The sequence below is a fragment of the Tachysurus fulvidraco genome, chromosome 8 (assembly GCF_022655615.1).
Source record: "Tachysurus fulvidraco isolate hzauxx_2018 chromosome 8, HZAU_PFXX_2.0, whole genome shotgun sequence".
NCBI lineage: Eukaryota > Metazoa > Chordata > Actinopteri > Siluriformes > Bagridae > Tachysurus > Tachysurus fulvidraco.
In genome coordinates, this window is record NC_062525.1 from 17,348,990 (window position 1) to 17,370,016 (window position 21,027).

Consider the following 21,027-nt stretch of genomic DNA (forward strand, 5'->3'; position numbering starts at 1 on the left):
TATGCTATCCCCTGACATCAGGGTGAATGCTTTTCTCTTGCGCTACTCAGGAGCTCAATAGAACCACATTATGAATAACAAACCCATTACTAATGCATTTATGGTTTGCATAAAATAAAATAAAACCTAATGTATGCAAAGTGTCTAACGTCCTAAGCAAAGCCAATAAAAAAATAAATTCAACAGTTACAGTTCAAAAGTATCTCTGCTGTGTTGGATAATCACAGACCTGGCAACAGTGATTAGGTTTAAAACTGCAAATGGGAATAATAAAAGATAAAAAGAACAGTTTTTCATGTTAACACAAAAAGTGCAAAACATCAGTGGCCCTATGAATCATGTGTTTTATTTTTCAGTCCATCTTTAAAATACACTGAAGATGAATGATATGCACTTAAGAATGAGTGTTTCATTCATATTCCACATTTTGTGACGATTTACAGTGAGATTCCTGTGTAACGGGACTGTACATTGTGCTCCTACGGCATACAACTACTCGCATTCAAAAGCAGGCTTGAAATAAAAAACCTGATCAAAATATCGTTCATATTCACCGAAGACTTCTGAAAGTAACTACAAATGCCCAAAGTAGTCTCCTCGAACAGCTGCAATAAACTGCAACCGTATGCAGAATAAGAAAAACTGGTTAATAAAGCTAGTTACAGGACGTCGACGACTAAAGTACAAAACAGAGGTATTACACAAGAATCAGTTATCAAAACAAAACTAACATTTCTTTCTCACATACATTGTAAAAGACATGGTTTATCATCATCATCATCATCACCACCACAATGGGTATTGTACAAAGCATGGACCTAAAAGAAATGTGACCTTTAAATGCTCTTTAATAAAAAAAAAACAAAAACAAAAACAAGAATAAAATCCAGATGTGAACATAACCATTAGAATATCTAGATGAAGAAGCAAGTGATTCACATTTGAGTTGTTTGTGGGTTACACGAGCACATGAGTGGAAGAGCGCAGTACACTTCCTCACGAGCGTTCTTCTTCGGGTCCTGTATTGGTAATATTGCTAATGGCTCGCTCTCAGCTGGAGGAAGAAAGTGCATGGGTTGTGGAAAAGCCTGTCCTGGTGGGATTCCTGTGAGATCAGGATGAAGCATGTGGAGTTAAATTCCATCACTGACAGCCTCAACAGTGCCCAAAGTCCAACTGCTGCATTCACAATATGTGAAACGTAAGAGACTGACAATCCATTATAAAGAAATGTTTTACACCACGAGGCGATCCTTTTTTCAATCAGTACCAAGCCGTTCTCAAAAAAAAAGAAAAAAAAAAGAAAAAAAAAAATTTAAGACAAAAACTTTCCTAGTCGTGTTTTCAGTAACATTACATAATAAGAATACTATACAACTGAGCCACTGTGTCACATCTCATTTAAACGAGTTCATCACATCAGTGTCGGGTTCTATGGCTGGAAATGTTGCATGTTATTTTTCCCCAACCACTGTTTTATAGGCTAAAACAATATAGACTCTTTTTCGGACTTAAAGACTTTTAAAGCATCTAGTGTGTATGTCATGCAAAAGCTCTGCAAGAATAGCAGACAGATGAAACATAGAAACTTTGCTATATGTTATTTTTTTTTTTAGTCAAACATGATCGATTTCTTTCGAATCTTATATATAACCAGCAGCAAAACTTTGTTAGCTTAAACAAACCTAACAGCTCTTCTGTGCTACGTACAGTAAGACAGAACTTGGATTTGAACTAGAAAAGCCCGACTTGGTTACAAATGCATTTAATGGTAAATAAGAAGCTTTTTAGCTAACACAGAGTGTACTTGGCAAGCAAAGAAACGGGCTTTACACCCATATACAATACCATCAAAAGTCTATAACGTCACCTGTGAAAGGCTCGACTGCTGGGTAAGCAGCGGAGATCTCGCACTTCCTCTGTCCTCACTATAAGGTACAAATCAGATGAGAGGGACGGCAGTCTCACTGCTGTAGGGGAGAGGGAGACGGGCCAGTTTTGTTTGTTTGTTTGTTTGTTTTACAGATTACAGTCCAGCTCAAAAGACTATGAAGCTGTTTAAGGAGGTCCAGACTAAAGCCTTGAACCTCGGATAGGACTGAATTTAGATACTTTGGAAAAGGTTTTTTGCTCTGTCCAAAAAAAGACTTCTAGTGAGACATACAGTAGCTGATTGGCAGAAGGAATAGTGAAGTGTGTTGAGAGATCCACATGCTGTAGTGCAGGAGGAGTTTGATATAGGTTTAGTGTTAAAGAGGAGGAGGAGGAGGAGGAGGAGGACGAAGCACTCTGCTACCTAGCAAAACCCCATCGTTGGGATCTCTCTGTGGAAACAGATGCTGCCGATGCCCCACAGCAGTGGAACAAAGCGCAGCTCTTTGGAAAAGGACTGTTCAGGTAAGATGGCAGCCACAAGGGGAATGAGCCTCACACACAGGTGCCCTGGTGAGCTGTAGGCAGAGCTTTTCGGTTCTTTAAGCCTGGATTCTTCTCTTTAAAGTCCATGGGCTTCTGTTGTGAGGTGTCGATCAGTGCACTGGCTATAGCGATACCTGTCGAAACACAAACGAAAGAAAAGGCAAGTTTACATAGCGGCTGGATTCCAATCATACCAAGCAAGATTGCATATAATTATTATTATTTCAGACATAACATGAAAACAGATGAACACCACTGATAGCAGCAGCGGCTGTGTAAACACGGTCTAGCTATTGGGAAAAATCAAGTCAAACTCTTCTTGTGCTATTTAAATTGTTAAAAAAAAAAGAGAGAGACAGAGAGAGAAAGAAAAGAAATGGAAACACAAGCATCGATGTTAAAGGTCCGAGCCAGTAGACACCACTATGACATGGGTCTAATATTGGCTACTTACTGTATATATGGACATACAACTGGATTAAAGAAACCAAATCTGGGTCATTTTCCAAATAATGAATCCAATGTTAGAACAAAGCACCAAATTCCAGCAAGTACATGATCTTTTTTTTATCCATCATGGATTTGTTGCTTTATGGGATATCCCTCACACATCTCTGGTGTGTAGAAAATATGGCCCAGAGCCCAGTGTGCCCTACTGCTGTGCTTCATGGCAGCATTCAGAGGAAAAAGGCTGAGAAAGAGAAAGCCATTAGACACGACCCCCAGAAAAATGTCTCCCTGTGCCATCTCACAAATCCATCCCAAAACAAAACAGCCATGACCTGGTGCAGGGAGTCCTGCTATTTCAGCCATACAATTATCTGAGTGGAACAATTAATTACTTCAGGAACGGGTGGCCATAATGAATTGGATTTAACTTGCCAAGCTGAAGCCATGGCTGTTCCAAGCAACCAGGATTTACATCCAAGAACAAACGGACTCTAAGGCTGCAATTCCAACCTGCTTCAATTTATATGATTCATTAGTCATCATGAACTAGAGTAGAGAAAATGCCAACATGTGCCAAGAAGCTACGACAGTCTCTAGTTTAGTGCATAAGTAATTCCCAAAAAATACAGCCAATGTTTTTTTTTTTAATTGTTTATTGGACTAAATCATTTAGCTGACCAAACTTGCTACACCATGTATTTTGCTAGCCAAGATACACAAATCGTGTCCTTGAGAGCTCAGTTCCGTGCTGCAAGGTGTTTTCTGATGCTTTAACTATCAATCCCAGCATTAGTGACCTGGTGTTGCTCCCTACACCTGAAGCCTTGTAAACCATTTTGAAATAAGCTGAAACAAAGAATCAGATGTGTCAGTAATGAGTTATAGCAGTGGTCCCAACCTTTTTTTCACTGCGGACCGGTCAATGTTTGATCATTTTACCGCGGCCCGCCGGAGGTGGCGGCTGTACAATTAAAATAAAATAAATAATTTTTATTTAACTATATTTAAACGTTAAATCAATGAGAACCCTGAGCTTGTTGCTTTGCATCGAGACGGTTCCATCTGGGGTAATAGGAGACAATGACAGCCGAAGTGTGTTGCTTATGTCCAGTTTATTCCCTTGTTTTGTTTCGGTTGCCGTCACAGCAGTAAACCCCGCTTCACACAGAGAGCATGTCGGAAATGGCGATATGGATTTAAGTGCTGTCTGTGGTGGCAATCTCAGGGTATTCCGCCATGACTTTAATCCAGAACACCGGCAGAGTTTCTAACTTTCTAACGACGTGTTTCGTGCTCATTTTTGCTCATTTGTGGGTTAAATTTGAGCAAACACAATATACACGTACACCAAGCACTGTTAAACATGACAAAGTACCGGTGAACAGAGAGAAGAGCGATACACACCTTCTCTCTCCACCAAAGCTACAACACCACTGCCGCTTACAGCCGCTCAGCTCCAGACGTCACCTAAACCCGGCCCGATATCATGATATTTTGCGCATGCGCGGTATTGGTGCGGCTTTAGGTGACGTCTCTCAGCTCCCGGTTAACCTCTCGTCCATGGAAAGTCGCACAAACCCGAGAGAAATACACCACAGTAAATACAATGGAAATAATTTAATGTTCCTTGGGCGGCCCGGTACCATTTGGTCTGCGGACCGGCCTGGGGGTTGGGGACCACTGGTTTATAGCATAAATCACTCACGGGTTTGCTTTTAATGTTGTTGATGTTTAACTTTTAACAATCATGGATGCCTTTCCCACTTATCAAAAAAAAAAAATAACCATAAAAAAACCATCATTTAATTTACTTTTTAACAAAGTTTCCACAGAAGCCAACTTTCTGCTGCTCTGACTAGAAGAGTCATCAGATGCCGAATCAGAGTGTAGGAGTCTTTTAAACCATTAATATTTATTTTAGAATGACTAAAAAGCTTTTTTTTTTTTTGTTGCAGTACATAAGAGTCACCGGCTCACTTGCTTATCTGTATTGCTATCAACAGGAAGCACATGATGACAGCAGGACCAGTAGGTTATAGTCGAGATTCCGGTGTCATATGACGCTGACTGAATCGTACAGCAGTGAGTGATCTAATAAAGCTGCAAGCAGTTGACACGACTGAATAAAACAGTGTTGTCTTCATGATAGGTAGTGGGAGATGTGCAGCTGCATGGTGATGACAGCCTTCATGACTGCACGGCACTCTGAAATCATAAGCTGACTTTACTTTACACCCATGCAGATGTACAGGTTTCGTACATTTAAAAAGCACAGATCAAATCGGTGTATTCAAATCGGTGTCTTTTTTTTTTTTTTTTTGCTTTGACAGGACAAAGATCTCTGCTGAGCATTAGCTTCCATTTTAGAGAATATTCTTTGCCTCTTTCTCTCTGCTCTGCCTCTAATGACAAAGCACAACAAGACGACATATGAAACAGCCGCCCTTCAGAATGAAAGGCTGATTCTTCTGCTGTTGCACAATGGCAGTGGTAGCGTTTTGAGTCGGTATGCTTGTCAACCAGGACTATTAGGGGATGCACTGAAACAGGAGTTTTTTTTCCAGATCAGTCAGTTTGTGATAAGGAAGCTGAGCTGAGGTTTCATAAAGCAGCATGTTGATTGACAGTCTAGCTGTGAGAGGAAAGAATAAACAAGCTTTTCTTTCGCTCACACCATCACTTACAGCGGAAAGGTTTATTAAAGCAGGCATAAATGGAACATTTCTGGGATTATGTATTCCAAAAAAAAAATATAAAATAAAAATAAACACAATTGCTGTATATTTTAGGTGTTTAACATCTCTTTGTGAAAGCAATGATTGGTAGGAAGTTTGGAAACCTTTCTCAGGCTTCCATAGCAACAGGGTTTAACATGATTTGCAAGCATAGAAGAGCGTTAAATTGCAGTTTGACTTTAGTGCATTCGTTTTAATTTTATTAAGTAATTTACATTTTAGCTCGATAAAATAAAACAGCCAGATGACTAGCCAAGACCTTCCGAGGCTAAGAAGGAAGAGGCATAACTTAAGGTTTTTGATAATCTTGATCTAAAGTTCAGCAAGACTGTGCGGCACATCACGACCTTCACACGGTCTTAAAAGCGTCCCGAGATACAGCTCGATGATGCTTACATCTTAGAACAAGTACGAATGACGTAAAAATGGAAGAAAGGAGCTGCGCATAAGTATAGATTCTCAGATTCTCATAACTTAACTGACTCCACTGTTACACACTTGGGAGCAACCCTCGACGTCAAGAACAGAGACAACTCTGTGTCTCGGTTTACATGTAAGAAAAGACCACAGAGCCTGGTAGAGATTCTCTAACCAAGACCAAAGACATCAAGACTAACAGCGAGGTGAGTCACTATGGTGTAAGAGGATATGACCAACATACACACATCATCTACCTCAAACCACTAGCATGGATCCAATGGACTGACTTCCTGTCTGAGCTCAGATTTCTAGTCTGAATAATGTAACAATATGCACACGTGTACTTCCATCTCTAACAAATCTATAATAACCCATTAGAAGAATGTCTACAACATGAAGCGTCTCCATTTGCTAAAATTCTGCCGTGGTCCCATTTTAGACGACTTCTGTTTCCAACCGCTTCTTCACAATAACTAAGCTCGTTATAGCAAGCAAATACATTAAAAGATAAGCCATCAAAACATAAACCCGGTGAGCAAGGTGAAGCAATTAAACGTGTAGGAAAAAGAAAACAGCAAACTGAAGGCAAAATGAGTCAATATTATGGCAAGTTCCTCCATCTTTCACAGGAACCTTGATACAGTACATGAAGTGGGCACATGCTGTTTTTAGACAATATTTGTGACTCAACCTGTTGCTGAGTGTTAGCACGGAGAGGCAATGAGGTGTCCACCGTGCTTTTAGCACCTTCAAGTCTCCGTCGGTATCGTGAGGGGGCATATCGGGAGGAGAAACGCGTTACTCAAATTAGGATTCACATCCACACACTAAAAGCACACAAATGCCGGAAACGAGGACAGAGACATGTCTAGCGGTAAGTGTGTGCTAACGTGATTTATGTGGATGAAACATTTTAAACAATGCACTTTTTTTTTTGCATTGATTCAGTGCAGTTTTCTGGAAAGATTGCCCACTAGTTGGGTGTCACCTTCTTACCCTCGAGGTTGATGAGCAGTACACCATGCTGTGCTTCACTGGGTTGTATTTACAGTGTCAGCCAAACAATGTCAAAAACGACAAAAAGATGCTTTTTATTCTGATCAGTGCAACAAAAATAAATAAATAAATAAATAAATAAATAAATAAATAAATAGTTTACGTGTTTGCCAGCCTAGCTTTGTCGAGTCTTTTTTTTTTTTTTATGTAATTCCCCATGGACATTCTGTCAAAAGTTTGTTTCTGTAGTCATTTATTGTTTGTATTTTCAGGGCCACTTTTGTCCTGCTACAAGTTCACACAATAACAAAATTGTATCTTCCCAGAAGAGGCACTTTTACATATCAAATTGGCTCCCTGGTGTTAGATGTGCTTTCAAATATTCAACAGGGTATGTTGGTGTTTCACAGGGTGAGAAATGTGTGTTGTCAAATGTGTTTAGAGCACAGCTGGGCAAACATGGCACGTCACAATCCTATTTTCGATGGCTATTTAAAGCTAGCATGTCACTGTTTTATGATGAAGCCAAATAATTGTCAGTATACAGTCATGTGCAAAAGTTTAGGAACCCCTGACAATTTCCAGGATTGTCATTTATAAATATTTGGGTGTTTGGATCAGCAATTTCATTTTGATCTATCACATAACTGAAGGACACTAAAGTAATATTTCAGTAGTGAAATGAGGTTTATTGGATTAACAGAAAATGTTCAATATGCATCAAAACGAAATTAGACAGGTGCATAAATTTGGGCACCCTTGCCATTTTGTTGATTTGAATACCTGTAACTACTTAGCACTGATTAATTAGAACACACAATTGGTTTTGTGAGCTCATTAAGCCTTGTACTTCATAGACAGTTGCCAATTGCAAGTAGGCAACATGGAGGCCTCAAAACAACTCTCAAATGATCTGAAAACAAAGACTGTTCAACATTATGGTTTAGGGCAGTGGTCCCCAGCTCCCGGAAAATGCCCCCGGAAAATGGAAATAATTTAATGTTCCTTGGGCGGCCCGGTACCATTCGGTCCACGGACAGGTACCGGGCCGCCCAAGGAACATTAAATTATTTCCATTTTATTTACTGTGGTGTATTTCTCTCGGGTTTGTGCGACTTTCCATGGACGAGAGGTTAACTGGGAGCTGAGAGACGTCACGATCATGATATCGGGCCGGGTTTAGGTGACATCTGGAGCTGAACGGCTGCAAGCGGCAGTGGTGTTGTAGCTTTGGTGGAGAGAGAAGGTGTGTATCGCTCTTCTCTCTGTTCAAAAACACTTGCTACCCACAGTAAAATTTGGTGGAGGTTCCATCATGCTGTGGGGCTGTGTGGCCAGTGCCGGTACTGGGAATCTGGTTACAGTTAAGGGTCGCATGGATTCCACTCAATATTAGCAGATTCTTGAGAATAATGTTGAGGAATCAGTCACAAAGTTACACCGGGGCTGGATATTTCAACAAGACAACGACCCAAAACACTGCTCAAAATCTACTTGGGCATTTATGAAGAGGAACAAGTAGAATGTTCTGGAATGGCCATCCCCGTCCCCAGACCTGAATATCATTGAACATCTGTGGGGTGATTTGAAGCGGTCTGTCTATGCTTGACAACCATCAAACCTAACTGAACTGGAGATGTTTTGTAAGGAGGAATGGTCCAAAATACATTCATCCAGAATACAGACACTCATTACAGGCTATAGGAAGCGTCTAGAGGCTGTTATTTCTGCTTTCTACTAAAAAATCGATGTGATTTTTCTGTTAGGGTGCCCAAATTTATGCACCTGTCTAATTTCATTCTGATGCATATTGTGCATTTGCTGTTAATCCAATAAACCTCATTTCACTACTGAACTATTACTTTACATGTCCTTCAGTTATCTGATAGGTCAAAACACCCAAATATTTATAAATGAAAATCACGGAAATTTTCAGGCGTTCCTAAACTTTTGCATACGACTGTACATCTAGTCATGTGCATCAGGGTTTGTCTGTATGTAGATATAAATGAAATACATACCTGACTGTCCAGGAGGTGGAAACCCTGAGGGTCCTCTTGGGAGGCACAGGAGCACGGTCAGAACTGCTGCTTTGCCTCCTGAACACGGCTCCAAGGCTATAGGTTTGGGGGGAGCCTTTAAAGAGAGGTAGCGGGAAGAAATGCATTAGACACAACTCCATCCTGACGGTAATCGTGCACACAAGCCGTACTTCTCAAAGTATAGTTTCCTACGTTTGTGGAGACTAAAATTTGCAAGTCGACAAAATTATCACCTTACTGACTGACACACAAAGCAAAATTCACACACCGTCACTCAAACGCTGTTTAAAACGTAACACACGGAAACTCTCTAACATCTGACACTAACCACACACTTGTTGAGCTCAGAGAGATGAGTAAGATCCTGAGCCGAAAATGATCCACCATATGAATATGACATCAACATAATCTTTAGGTGAAATATAAAAGATGAAGGGTGAGGATGAAGCTAAAAAAAAACATGTCGAATGCTTTAAAAGGTTTGCTGTGAGAACGCACGAAGCTTACATAAAGTTCAGTTGAATTTTCAAAGTAGAGCAAATACGATGCTTACATTCAGGATATAGGCACGATATCTCTGAGCTATCTGTTTCTTTCGTCCTCTTAAAAAAATGTAATGTCACTAAAAGACGATCACAAGCATCAAAATATGTATTGTAAATAAACTGCCGATAAACCAGGCAGCCGTTCATTTAATTGTGTTCAACATGTTACTTTCTACAAAATGTAATTATTTAAGAGCGAGATGTCCAAACGGATGATACCGAGAGTACCGTGTGAAATTTCCCTCGATATCTAGAATATAACATAATAGATGCCAGTTGTACGAAGCTTCATCTTAAGCCATTCATAAAAAAAGAAAAAAGGATCCCTGCATTTAACTACAGGTTTCAATGCAGTAGCTTTGATTATAGGTCACAGTTCCATGAATCAAATCTTTCATATGGAGAAATCTTTAAGCCCTGCACATCATCAATATAATAATCCCAAATCATATCCTAAGCACAAATCTGTCATGGTAATGAGCGCTCTCTCTCTCTCGTGCCAGCTCTGAACTGAGCATTGAACATGAATAACAGCAGCGTTGATGACACGGCTCGATATGTCGTCAAATTGACCTCCGGAGGCGACAGTCGGTGAAACACGGCAGAACGGAATAGTACACCGGTATTCTCCGACTAGCGCAACTGACTTGTACGCTGAAGTCCAGGTTAACATCACTTAACATACAGACAATATATTTAGTAAAACTATTTATAAAACTAAATTCTATTCATCTTGCCAGGGAATATTAATATGTATACGTTTTCACTCTACTTAATAATAGACCATTTCTTACTGAGCTAGACTGATGATTAAATGTAAATATGATGATAGGTTATGCATTAAAAATATGACGGTATAATTTGGACCGTTCTTCCATTTCCTTCGTGTCAGTTAGGTGACACGGTGTCAAAGTAATCACACTGGTATTGGTAACAATATGCATAAATCTAATAGCTCAGGTTTCTCTTCGTTCGCACGTAAATCTTTGGCCTTTTACTAAAGATTTCCATGGAGAGAACCTCTGATGAGATCACTTTTTTTTTTGCAGGCTGTGCTGTTGCAAAGCTCTAGGTGTTTGGGGTATTGCTGGCTCAATGGTTAAAACACTAGGCTCCTGCTCAGAAGGTCAGGGGTTCAAGTCCCAGCACTGTCAAACTGCCACACAGCCCTTAACCCTCTCTGCTCCAGTGGCTCTGTATCACAGCTCACCCTGTGCTCTGACCCCAACCTGCTTACAAGCTGAGATGTATGAGAAAAGGATTTCACTGTGCTACAATGTATATGTTTCAAATAAAGGCATCTTCTTCTTCTTCTTAATAATTACAGTACGATTCTTTTTTGTACTATATTTCTGCCAAAGCTACCTATCATGAAATGCAGACAGATTTACAAACATCAATATGATAAACCTATATTCTGTCAGGTATTTACTTTATCTCTCGCTCACACACACGCTCACACACACACGCTCACACACACACACACACACACACACACACACACACACACACACACACACACACACACACACACACACACACACACACACACACACACACACACACACACACACACACACACACACACACACACACACACACTTTTGTAAGGGTACTTATAGCGTTAGATGGCCCATCCATGGAGGGGCTTGTGAAAGGTCAAATTAAGCCTGTGCTGACAGCGACGTCAATCAGGCCCTGCAGACAGAGGCTGTTATCAGAGCAATATCTGTCTCTTTGAGGGGAAAAGAGGCCACTTGTGCTGCACTTAAAAGTTCAAAGCCATTGTTTCGGAGTGATGGGGGGGTGGCAGCGGGCGTCTGGCTTTCCTTTCAACCATGCTACTGCTGCGTGTACAGAATTTCTCTCTTTTCCATTTTGCTCTGCGAATTCTCTTTCGCTCTTTATTGCGCTATGTAGCACTCGCTAAGAGACGTGATTTCCCTGACAAAAACATCCCTGGCTCAGCCTGCCTGCGCAGATCCGTCCCCATCCTGACATTCCTGCACGATCCTTGAAAGGACACTGCTTAGATTCCAGCATGAAGTATGACTGTGTGTGTGTTTACTGTTGATAATGGCCACCTTAGGGTCTTGCAATGATGATAAAATTCTTCCCATCACCTTATACGCTGCAGGGATCCAGCCTCCACCCGCTACCCCATCAAGAAAAAAAAAAACAAACAAAAAAAAAAAACTGCATCCTCATAATAAATAAGCTGTTCAATTTAAGTTCAGGTGATAGCTTTGACAGCTGTCTCCAGCACTGGCAGTGCAGTCAAAAGTTAGTTTTAATTCCCTTCTCTTTAATCATTGTGCCATATTTTATCATTTCCCTTCAAATCGATCAATCACAGAGGGTGAAATATCCCAGCTAATTAGCACAAATCTCCATTTTCAAACCTACCCTTAAGTGTCTTATTCTGGCTGTTGCTATTGTCTCGGCCCAGTTGGTATGCATAATTGAAATACCAATTTGAATCTTTTAAAACATAAATGTATGCCTGCAAAGAGAAGAGAGAGGTGACCTGAAGTACATTTAAACCCAATACAAAAAAGGAAAGTTCACCACTTTGAATATAATACTAGGGGGAAAACATTTCAGGAAATTAAATTAGACCAGAGTCACAAAAGCACAAAGCGAATGCCGAAGCCGTATTGTGCACTGTAATAATGGTGATTACACAGATTTGTAGACTGAGTGTAGATCACAGGGCAGAGATGGTAATGCTCAAGTCTTATGAAATGTTCTACAATGTGAAAGCTGGGCAAGAGTACTTAAGGTCACGAGCTGGCCGAGAGTACTTAAGGTCAAATATGGCGTAAAACCACATAGAAGGCACTGAAAAGATCATTTAAAGTAACCAGAGAAAAGCAGCAACCAGACGCTTTAGGGTGTAAAACTAAAAAGGTTAATCATTAAATTCAACCATACATCCAACTGAAGCTGCAGTAAATACTTTAGAGTTTTCTCACACACACACACACACACACTCACACACACTCACACACAGACACACAGACACTCACTCACACACACAGACACTCACTCACACACACAGACACTCACTCACACACACAGACACTCACTCACACACACAGACACTCACTCACACACACACAGACACTCACACACAGACAGACAGACACTCACTCACACACACAGACACTCACTCACACACACAGACACTCACTCACACACACAGACACTCACTCACACACACACAGACACTCACACACACACACACAGACACTCACTCACACACACAGACACTCACTCACACACACACAGACACTCACTCACACACACACAGACACTCACTCACACACACACAGACACTCACTCACACACACAGACACTCACACACACACACACAGACACTCACTCACACACACAGACACTCACTCACACACACACACAGACACTCACTCACACACACAGACACTCACTCACACACACACAGACACTCACACACAGACAGACAGACACTCACTCACACACACAGACACTCACTCACACACACAGACACTCACTCACACACACAGACACTCACTCACACACACACAGACACTCACACACACACACACAGACACTCACTCACACACACAGACACTCACTCACACACACACAGACACTCACTCACACACACACAGACACTCACTCACACACACAGACACTCACTCACACACACACAGACACTCACACACACACACACAGACACTCACTCACACACACAGACACTCACTCACACACACACAGACACTCACTCACACACACACAGACACTCACTCACACACACAGACACTCACTCACACACACAGACACTCACTCACACACACAGACACTCACTCACACACAGACACTCACGCACACACAGACACTCACGCACACACAGACACTCACGCACACACAGACACTCACGCACACACAGACACTCACGCACACACAGACACTCACAGACACACAGACACTCTCACAGACACACACACACACAGACACTCACACAGACACACACACACACAGACACTCACACAGACAGGCACTCACACACACTCACACACAGACAGGCACTCACACACAGACAGGCACTCACACACAGACAGGCACTCACACACAGACAGGCACTCACACACAGACAGGCACTCACACACAGACAGGCACTCACACAGACAGGCACTCACACACAGACAGGCACTCACACACAGACAGGCACTCACACACAGACAGGCACTCACACACAGACAGGCACTCACACAGACAGGCACTCACACAGACAGGCACTCACACACACTCACACACAGACAGGCACTCACACACAGACAGGCACTCACACACAGACAGGCACTCACACACAGACAGGCACTCACACACAGACAGGCACTCACACACAGACAGGCACTCACACAGACAGGCACTCACACAGACAGGCACTCACACAGACAGGCACTCACACACTCACACACACACACAGACAGGCACTCACACACACACACACACACACAGACAGGCACTCACACACACACACACACACACACACACACACACACACACACACACACACACACACACACACTCACAGACACACAGACAGGCACTCACACAGACACACACTCACACATACACACACACACACAGATACACACACTCACACACTCGCACAAACACACCCCCTAATCCACCACACAAGCACCACATCACACTACAAATCCCAGGTCAGACAGTTCACCATACAAAAGTGTTTTAAAGATCATGTATCTTAGTTTTTATAATGCAGATCCTCTTCCAAAAAAGTCACCATAAGAAAGGCCACAGTTTTACTTTGGTCAGGAAAACCTACATGAATAATATGTTAATTTAAACTCTTACACAGGATTACCGGCAAAAGGTGGTTCGGAGTGTAATATTAGGAGACATTTGCATATTGATATGTAACTGGTAAGTGCTTTGAATAATAAAATGTGAGAGCAGCAGTTCAGTTGTGTTCGGTTTGAATTTTTCACTCATCTTCGACAGCCATGTTTTTGCAAATAAAAGCGACAAACCCACTTTGCCACACTTTGACCTATCTGTACGCACAAATTAATTTTCAAGCAAAGATTAAATCAGAAAAATGTTTGGTACGTTTACGGTGACATGACGATTACAAATGGCTAGAAATGAGATTTGAATCCGACGAGAACATGATAAGGAATAGATATATCTAATTCTTGCCCACAGTATGACTAAATGAATCTCATTAGGTCGATATGGGTCGGAAAGAGCTATCGCCTTCCGTATAGAAACTCGCTAATGAGGCCATCGATTGAATCCAACAAGTTCAAATAATCAGGCAAATCCATTTTTATGCATTCGCTCGCATTAATGATGGTTTCAAATTCTATGTGATATTGCTCGCATTCACATTAGTCTTGCTCGGTACAGATTAGGAGTAAGCCAATTGAAGCCCATTTAGGAAGCACTGCAATGATGCAACTAATGAACAGATATAAAGTTTAGAGCCACTGCAAGCAGACTAATGCATCATGCTATAAATGAGACTGTACCTCGTTCAATTCCGAAGCCTGTGCGCGTACACACACACACACACACACACACACACACACACACACACACACACACACAAACACACACACACAACCCCTTCCCACACGCACAATCAGTTTTAAAACAGAGACCTGTTTGACTTCATTACATACATATATTCTGTTCTGTGCTTTTAAACTCTCCCATTATACATTCATGTCTACAGCACCACACATATTAGACATGTTTACATGCTGTTTTGCACCATGTTCTTGTTCTTTGCACATGCTTTCTTGCACATTTCAGTCAATTGCTGTTTTGCACAATTCAGTACAACACATCATATGACTGCTGCTACTACATTAAGTGTTTATTCCAGTATGTACTATAGAATATAGTACATGTGCTATATGTACTATAGCACATGTACTATAGATGATACAGTATGTACTCTGGTCCATGCTGCTTTTGTGTATTGTCTTGCACCAGGTTGCACAGACACACTTTATGTGGCTTGGAATAACTTACTTAAGCCCTTAAAGCTCAGTCTTTGTTCTATGTACAGTAGCTCCCTGGTCGTAGAGAAACGTTGTCTCCTTTCATTGTGTCCTGCCTCAACTATTTATGGTTGAAATGACAATAAAAGCTTCTTGACTTGACTTGAAACACTACACAGGGCTCGATTATCGAGCTACCACTCAAAAAAAAGACAGTGATCTGATCTTAAAATCCCCCTGAATTCAGACATTTGTAGCTGTCTTGTAGTGTTATGGAGACAAATACCAATATACATGGAAAAAAAAATACCAAGAAGGATTTGGAGATCTTCTCATTTTAAAATGATTAATGAATGATTCAACCTGTACTAGCCTTGTGCTGTCAATGATATGCTCAAGAACGTATACATTGTGCCTTGCACTATAGCATTTGCTTGTTAGCAGCCATCATGCTTTCTTTAGTTATGCATCTTCCCCATATGAGGCAGAAGAACTTGTTGGAGGCTTATTCATATCCAAGATGGATGACCGTATGAACGGTTGTCATTTTTGCGACCGGCGCTATTCAGAGGAGTGTTTTACCGACGTAGAGCTGTTCACTGCCCTGACGCTAGCACAGACTGTTCGTGAATGTGATTCTGTCTTCATCCACCAGGAGGGCTTCTCCATCGGTAAGAGTAAGAAATATCATTTTACTGAGGAGCTTAATATTTCAAATGGATTGCATGTCCTTGTTAAAGCCGTCAGGCACGGGTGAAGGCTGAGGTGACAGATCCTCCACGATAGAAACGGCTTCTCTTTAAACTCATCGACGTTTCTCATATTTAGCTATTTTCTATTACTATGTTACTGTCAAGATCCGGTGCATATCTCCATATTGGTATTGGCAGGCATGGACTTCGAAGCATTGTCGGTCTGACTTCCTGTGTGAAAACCAAATACGTAAACATACGAAATCAAAATCATGGCTCTCAAGATACATCACAGGGACTTTACTGTACGGCTGGATCCAAAATTCCATTAACGATAACATAAAAGTGCGATCCTCTCATTTCTGTATCTGGAGAGGAGCCTCTCTCACAATCCTACAGTTTTACTGCTTACTGATGGCCAGCTTCATCCCGCTCTCATGCATTTATTAATCTGATGTCTACAGACCACACACACACACACACACACACACACACACACACACACACACACACACACACACACACACACACACACACACACACCTCATCATGCTACCATGCTCACTTCTCCAACTGCTTCATTTCACCTTGCCTTTTTAATAGTCCCTAAAGTTCCTCACCCAGACACACTCATGCTATTTCTCATTTCTTTAGTACTCTTATTCTATTAGTTTTCTTGTTGGGATGTCACCCTCTCTCTGTCTTCTGGCTGATTCATTTTTCATGACCATTACAAAAATATGTATCTATTTGGCAGCTTAGTGCTTAGATGAAGCCAATAGGCTTGCTGGCATAGACAGTGAAGGGATAAGCGGGAAAACAAAACAAAACAAATAATAATAAAGTTATAAACCACTAAGACACACACACACATTGTAGACACACACACACACACACACACAAGCTGGATTTCCTGAGGCTTTTAAAGTGCTGCAGTGTTTTTCATTTGCATGGCTAACAGGGAGTGAGAGAATGTGCCTCGGCTTTATACAAGCCACAGATAAGAGTACAATACAAAACAGAGACGTTACTTTATGACCTTCATAAGTTCTAACCACTGATAGATTTTACTGCTCATACCTACAAAATGCTAAACCCTAAATACCTAAAGATGCTAAACTGGTAGATAAACGCTAGCAGCATAAATGACCTGCATATTAATTATTACAGTTAACTTTGTAACTTTTCTTCCATCATGTCAGTATTTTTTCCTGAGGTTAACGCTTATGTTACGCTGAACACTGACGCTACACTGGTCACTTACGGCTGTACCTGAAGTGACTGATGCAGCAGTGCTTTAGCTTACGACGCTCCATCTTTCCTGTTCATGCTGTGGTTAATGTCATTACACTAACTATAGGGAAAAGTTAACCCTAAACTAACCGTAATGTTAGTAAGCAAAAGAAAAGATCTCCAGGCTACTAGTTTTTCGGTGCAAAGGAAAAAAAAACATTTTTGACTTAGCGAGAACATTTTATTCTTCTCAAAGGTGTTGATAGCGCACGCACGCACTCCTGCACGCACGCACTCCTGCACGCACGCACTCCTGCACGCACGCACTCCTGCACGCACGCACATACAATTTGTGTTGAATATTCTCACTTGTGGATGAGTTTAGCTAATATGCACAGTTTTGGAGATGCTCATGACAGCTTCCATCCATCACAGACTATGTCTGTTTAGTGGTTCCATATGTTGCAGGCTGACCAGGTGATGGAGCAACATCTGTGTCATCTGTCTCTCTTTGGCTCAGTGCTGCACAGCCACTGACCTCCACACAGAAGCAGGTCATTCTAAATCTGTGCATACTGTACAGCTAAAGACCTGGAACACCACACAGTTTTCCTGCCCTGCTGCAGACATGAATACTGTCGGATCCAAATGCTAATAAGTTTGATTTTGGAGTTTTAAACTCAAACCCCTGGATATCTGTCATTATTTGTCATCACTGCAAGCTGTAGCTTTGAAATACTAATTGACCAGGATGCATGCACTCAAATTTTCCAAGTGACAGTCCAATAGAATATAGCTTTGCAAACCCTTGAGCTTATCCTCGGCACTCTCACCTTACTGGTCTCAGAGTCTGCTGGTGATTTGCTCATAAACCAGTTTACCGGCTCTTCAATTTAATGGATGAAGAATGTCACCCTTTAGTCCAAAGTGCACACACACAGCAGTGAACACACACACACACACACACACACACACACACACACACAAAACATGAAAAACATTTTTTTCTATCTGGTCAATGAGGGATATTTGCTGTGGCACCTGGGGAGCAGTTGGGGGAGGTTCGGTGCTTTGCTCAAGGGCACCTCAGTCGTGGTATCGCCGGCTCGAGACTCGAACCCACAACCTCAGGGTTATGAGTCAAACTCTCTAACCATTAAGCCAGGACTTTCTTCAAACCAGCTGCTCAGGATGTACAGTATATACTTTAAATCAGTGGCAGAGTTGCTCAACCATGTGACACTATGGGCAGCTCAGGGAGCTACGGGTGCTGTCAGAACAGTGGGGAATCTTCACTTTCATAAGCAGGTTAACACCAAAGAGCAAAAAAATGCTGCCTCATCAGTCTTTAAGCAGAATTATAGTGATTTCTTAATCTTTTACCTCCAGTTGCGCTTACATTTAATAAAGCCAGGGCTTACATCCAGAGCTGCAAGCCTTTGGAAACATGTTAATGCTAATCACTCAGCAACTGATACAGCAAAGTAGTGAGGCTAGAAAAGAGGATAAGGTGTACACAACTTGGACACAACACCCTTAGCCTTGCACGCTGGTGCACATCCTTTCACTTTATCACAGGCATGAGCCCATCATTTAGGGCCTTTTTACACCTGGTCACTTCATGTGTGTTCTCTGATCTGATAGCTATGTGATTTGTTACAACTGTACCATTTACATTAGGCCACATAAATGCGTCTTGGCGAATCGGATATCGATCCGATCTTTCTAGTCCCGCCCAATATGCAAATATATTTTACCTCATTTCCGGGGTAACTGAAATGGAACACACTTTGGTGTATGCGGTTGCTACAAAAAAACAGCATTTACTGTTTGCTGCGTTTTCGCTGGCGGCAGCAGTGCATTTTAAGACCCTACGAGACATCTGGGTGAAAGATCAGAGCCAGCACTGGTGGGGAAACGTTTGTTTCTGGTGCGATGTACGACTTGTGAGTCACCTGCGAGTGACGTACTTCCGTTTGGGAGGAGTTTAGCGCTGACGTATGTGGCTTGAACAACCACATTAATTTACACCTGTATAGTTTAATCTGAAATGCGTCCCAGACCACCTCCTGAAGGGGTTTGAGCGATCGGATTTATATCCGTCTCAAAACCGTTTCGGAGGGCATTTACACCTGGTCTTTTTACCATCGGATCACAGAAAACTTATGAAGTGACCAGGTGTAAAAACCCCCTTAATCTCCCACTATTGTACAATGTCCTAGGCAGTGTATGTATTTAGCATGTTTTTTTTTACCCAGCATCTTTTAGAAGAAAGCAGAAAGCTAGAAACAAAGGTTTATTGCTAGATACATGACCCATGCACTGAAAAGCTTCTCCTAATTACTCCAGTGATATTTAGAACATATAAACAAGAACAGTTTGTCATCACTATTAACCCGGACGGGTTGCAGATGGACGTGACTACTCGGATAATAACTAAATGAAATATTTCATTGTCATTTTAAATGTAAAAAATCTGGTGGGAGAAAACATGTAATCACAATCTGGTCGCCTTTAGTGTCCGTGTTAGTGTCTGTGCCTTCTGTAGGTTTCTGTACGACTTTAAACGTCCTAAATCCTTATATGTATTCCTCCTCTTGCACTCCACATATAAAAAGGTGTCAGCTTTGAAAAGTCTGTGTTCACCGCTGGTCTCTTGAGCAGAGCTGCTTCGTCAGAGACGGCAGATGTTTGTGCAATTTTTTACAGGTGGAAAAAAAAAAGTCTCTGAAATTGTAGGAGAGAACAGTGGGTATCTAATCTCACAAAGAGATTTTCTCAGTGGAAAGATTTCCACGTTCGAAAGTGACGGTGATGGAGAGATGAAACGACGTGATGATCTATCTTCCGGTGAAAAACGCGTTCTCAGTTTACATGACGGTGAGAAAGCCTCTGAAGCCACGGCCGGTCATCCTGCGTGCTCTGATGAAACATCTACCGAAACAAAGAGTGCTCGAAGGCCATTAGTGCCTAAAAATCAGAGGTTAAAATCCCAAAAGGCTAGCTTTAAAAAGAAAATAGCATTTTTCCGGTTTTAACGGACATGATTTTATAGGCCTTAAGAGTCCGTTCATGCAGGCTGGAAGCTTCTGAAACCTAAAAAAGCAGCAGAGATGTATGAAAGTGGAGGTGAAGTTTGTTTAAAACAGAGTTGTGCTTAAGAGCGTTCGGTGAACAGCGTGTTGTTCACTTCAATTTTGTTCCTGCTCTGCCCTTCACCAGCCCATAATGCACACTGTGCGCCAATGCACTTTATACTAATGGATCGAGGAGAGGCACTTCTCCGGCTGCTTGACATGTGAATCAAGCATCTGTGCTGTACAGCAGGTTAGTCTGCCCTCAGATGAGTGCAAGAGTGTGTTAGTACCGGGGGAAAAAAAAAAACCTGTGTGTGTGTGTGTGTGTATATGGCAGCAGGAGAAAATTATCAATAAAAGAGCACGTGTAGGACTACTGTGTGTGTGTGTGTGTGTGTA

The 21,027-nt window shown here is 41.6% G+C and overlaps 1 protein-coding gene and 1 non-coding gene across 3 annotated transcripts in view; one reads left to right on the forward strand and one right to left on the reverse strand.

The window, feature by feature from the left end:
- Nucleotides 1-324: 324 nt before the first annotated feature.
- atrnl1b (attractin-like 1b) overlaps nt 325-21,027 on the reverse strand; it is a 110,449-nt gene continuing 89,746 nt past the window's right edge. Inside the window, exons 28-29 of one of the 2 annotated variants that reach the window (XM_027140657.2) lie at nt 9,041-9,155; nt 325-2,552 (exon numbers count right to left, since the gene is read on the reverse strand). In XM_027140657.2, the coding sequence (XP_026996458.2) occupies nt 2,428-2,552; nt 9,041-9,155 (240 nt within the window). In that variant the 3' untranslated portion in view covers nt 325-2,427. Of the gene's footprint in view, nt 2,553-9,040; nt 9,156-19,946; nt 20,486-21,027 lie in introns of those variants that run through there. The other variant, XM_047817239.1, reaches the window with a different exon arrangement.
- LOC113639037 lies at nt 10,560-10,674 on the forward strand. Its single transcript, XR_003439743.1, has one exon. It is a non-coding gene; the product is annotated as a U5 spliceosomal RNA (small nuclear RNA).